General features: G+C 32.2%; 1 protein-coding gene across 1 annotated transcript; it reads right to left on the bottom strand.

Moving 5' to 3' along the window:
- Window positions 1–1,200: 1,200 nt before the first annotated feature.
- LOC121251646 (leucine-rich repeat extensin-like protein 4) lies at window positions 1,201–2,954 on the bottom strand. The gene is made up of 2 exons (XM_041150944.1): window positions 1,576–2,954; window positions 1,201–1,412 (listed from the first exon to the last, which is right to left on the bottom strand). Exon 1 carries the CDS (start codon window positions 2,887–2,889, stop codon window positions 1,591–1,593), a length of 1,299 nt encoding a protein of 432 aa, XP_041006878.1. The 5' UTR covers window positions 2,890–2,954; the 3' UTR covers window positions 1,201–1,412; window positions 1,576–1,590.
- Window positions 2,955–3,372: the final 418 nt, after the last annotated feature.

Here is a 3,372-nt window from a genome sequence, read left to right as displayed (position 1 = left end):
AGCTAATCTATTGTGAGTATATTTTACTCTCTAATAGCTAAATACTCAATAGATTTAAATTTTAACTAGTCCATTAAGGATGCTCTAAGAGCACTCTCAATGGATTAGCTAAAGTTAAAGTACATTTTTTATGAATGTAATATGAATTTAACTTTTGGCTATTCCATTTACGTAAGTCTCCACATTGGAATAGCTATTTTTTTATTATATGACAATAAAATAATATAAGATGAATTTAAATTTACCTATTTACATCAAATCTCCACATTGAATTATCCATTTATTCATTATATAATAATAAATAATTAATAATTTTAAAAATATTTTAAAAATATTTTAATTATGAATTTATTTTATTTTATCATATTTTACTATTTATAATATTATATATTAATTAGTAATCATATTCTAATTATGCCGAGAAAAAAAATTATATTCTAATTATATTTTTTCAATTGTCATTTAAAAGGGAGAAATATAATTGATATAAAATAGAGAGAGAAATAATTGATATAAAATGTATTTGATATATGAATAGTTAATTTCAAATTTGAAAATTGTTTTGAAAGCGACTGTAGTTTGGAATTTAACTAATCCATTATGATGTCATTTTATGTTCTAATAGCTAAATATAAGCTTTTAGCTAATCCATTGAGGATGCTCATCTTTACATTGTATTATTTATCAATCTTAAAATAAAAATTTCACGGGTTGAGAGATTGATAATGCTTCGTTTGGATCATCAACTCATCTCAACTTATCTTAACTTATCATTATAACTTTTTTTAAATTCCAACACAAAATATAATAAATAATTCAACTTTTTTCAAATCTCAAAATAATAATAATATTAAAAAATAATATTCTAACAATATTTTATCATCTAAACTCAACTCAACTCACTTCAACATTCAAACACAGCGGTATGAAATTAAGGGCTAATTTGATTACATAAAATTAAACTATCTCATTTTGTATAATTATTACAATTTTTTCAAACTGCTATACAAAATATAATAAATAATTTAATTTTTTTTAATTTTAAAATAAAAAATATATTAAAAAATTATATTATATCGTTCATAACAGGCCTGAGAATCTAACACCATCCGGGTGATGGATTGCTGAGAAGTACGCTTATCAAAGGTAAATTCAAGTTATAAGACAAGTTGGATATATATGACTGTTTGTCGACAATGATTTGTAATGGAAAGCATCTATTAGAGCATTGGCATCATGCGTGTGAAAGTACGACTTTAGCAACCTGCCAGGATGAAGACAGACGACTTTAATTTATAGGACACAGATGTAACGTGATAAAGAAAGTAAACTGCATATACATTTCTATATTCGTTACTAAGATCTTGGATTTAGTCCAAAAAAAAAAAAAATACTGAAAAAAGTCTTCCAACCTGCAATTCTGGACATGTCCAATCGGTTTAAGATGGATATGATAAATGGCAAGTTAGATGAGCTAATTTAAAGAGGAAATAAATTGGGAAGCTCCAATCATTAATTGCTGGTATTTAATAATCAGACAGCCATCACCAACCTGTTGTACGGGAATATCAGTACCTGTAAACTCTACTCTCATGGAGATGAGGCAACTACTGAACCACAAACAAGAGGATTTGCAGCAGGGATTCTCAGACAATTCAGCCCAACTCCTGGAATCATTGAACATTCTGGGCGAGGTCTCTGCATGTCCCTCCCAGGGATGCAATTTAGCGAGAAATCAAAGCCCACATTCTTGATGAACAGGTTGGAACACTGCTGGCTGAACCCGGAAAAGAAATTGTAGGCAACAGTGAGATTCACAAGGCTTCTAAGAGAACAAATCGGGTCTGGGAGAACCCCAGATAGCTCGTTGTGTGCCAAATTGAGAACCTCAATATTTTCTAGACAAGATAGGGTATCTGGCAGATGACCCATCAAGGAATTGAAGCTTACATCCAAAACTTGCATGCCTGTGAAAAGCCCAACTCCCTCAGGAATGCAACCTGTTAATTGGTTATTGAGAAACAATATCTCCTTAAGTTTAGAGCCCATGAAACCAAGACTTATTGGGATGTTTCCACTGAAATTGTTATTAGCTAAATTTATCACAGAAGCTGGAGAGTTCCCCAAATTTTGCGGAAGTTGGCCTTCAAATTGGTTGTTATTGAGAAAGATTGCATCTAAGTTCTTGTTGAAGAGATCTTCAGGAAGGGGGCCTGAGAATTTGTTGAAACGGAGGTCCAAGTAAAGGAGGTCTGGAATGTATAGAGTGACTACAGGGAAAGGACCTGAGAAGAGATTGTTACTAAGGTCTAACTCTTGGAGTGATGAGAGATCTCTGAAAGTGTTAGGAATTGTGCCTGAAAATCTGTTGCTGTTGAGGTGGAGCAGAGATATATCAGTGAGGAAAGAGAGCTCCTTGACAAGAGTGCCTTTAAGATTTGCTTTGTTGAGATCTATACCTGCAACAACAACAAGGCCAGTTGGTGCATCCATTTCATCTTGAGAGTCTGCACAAAAGACTCCTTTGTAAGAACAGACATCAGAGCCAACCCAAGTGTCTAAAATCTTCAATGGGTCATCTTTGATTGCAGATTTCCATGCCTGGAGAGCAGTGTAAGCCCTCTGGAGCTTTGGAACCGAAGACCCAGAAACAGATGGCCCTGGGCTGTTGCTCCCACCACCAACCCAAACGCCTCCACCACCGCCACCATCTACATTGCCAACACCAACACCAATACCAACACCAACACCAACACCCACAGAAAAGGCAACTTCAGTGGAAATAATAGAGAGGAGAACAGCAAGAAGCCAGCTCTTCCCCATTTTCAATGGAGGATACCAAAATGCTTGTTTGATGGTTTTGCTTCTTCTAGAAATAAGGATCACCATAATGTGGAGAGCAACTAGGTCGTTCGGCCGGACCAGAAAAAATAGGCCCTGTTTTTATCTTTCTTCCTTTATCTCTGTTTACTTGGTTAGAATCTATTTTTATAATAGGAAAATCCATTTCTTACTCATTATTAATGCCAGCTAACATGCTCTATTTTAATTAATTTTTTATTATTTAAATCAATGACTAAAATATCTACAAAAATTATGTCACATTAATTAGTATAACTAAGACTACAAATTTAGAAAGAAAAAAAAAAAAACTAACATAGATATTTTTATCTACTTTAACTTCATCACATTAATCATTGGTTTATAAAAATTTACTAAGTTTTCACTTTCTACGCATTTATTTTAAAAAACTCTCAATGTACGTAGCTCCTTATCCATTTATCTCCTTTACTTTCATAAATTTTTTTTTTTTATCTCATCTCATTGTATTTAATTATTATAATTTTTTTAAATTTTCACATAAAATAAAAT

This window comes from Juglans microcarpa x Juglans regia, chromosome 2S (genome assembly GCF_004785595.1).
Source record: "Juglans microcarpa x Juglans regia isolate MS1-56 chromosome 2S, Jm3101_v1.0, whole genome shotgun sequence".
Taxonomy (NCBI): Eukaryota; Viridiplantae; Streptophyta; class Magnoliopsida; order Fagales; family Juglandaceae; genus Juglans; species Juglans microcarpa x Juglans regia.
Note: the sequence above shows the minus strand (reverse complement) of the source record. Positions and strands in the feature narration are given on the sequence as shown.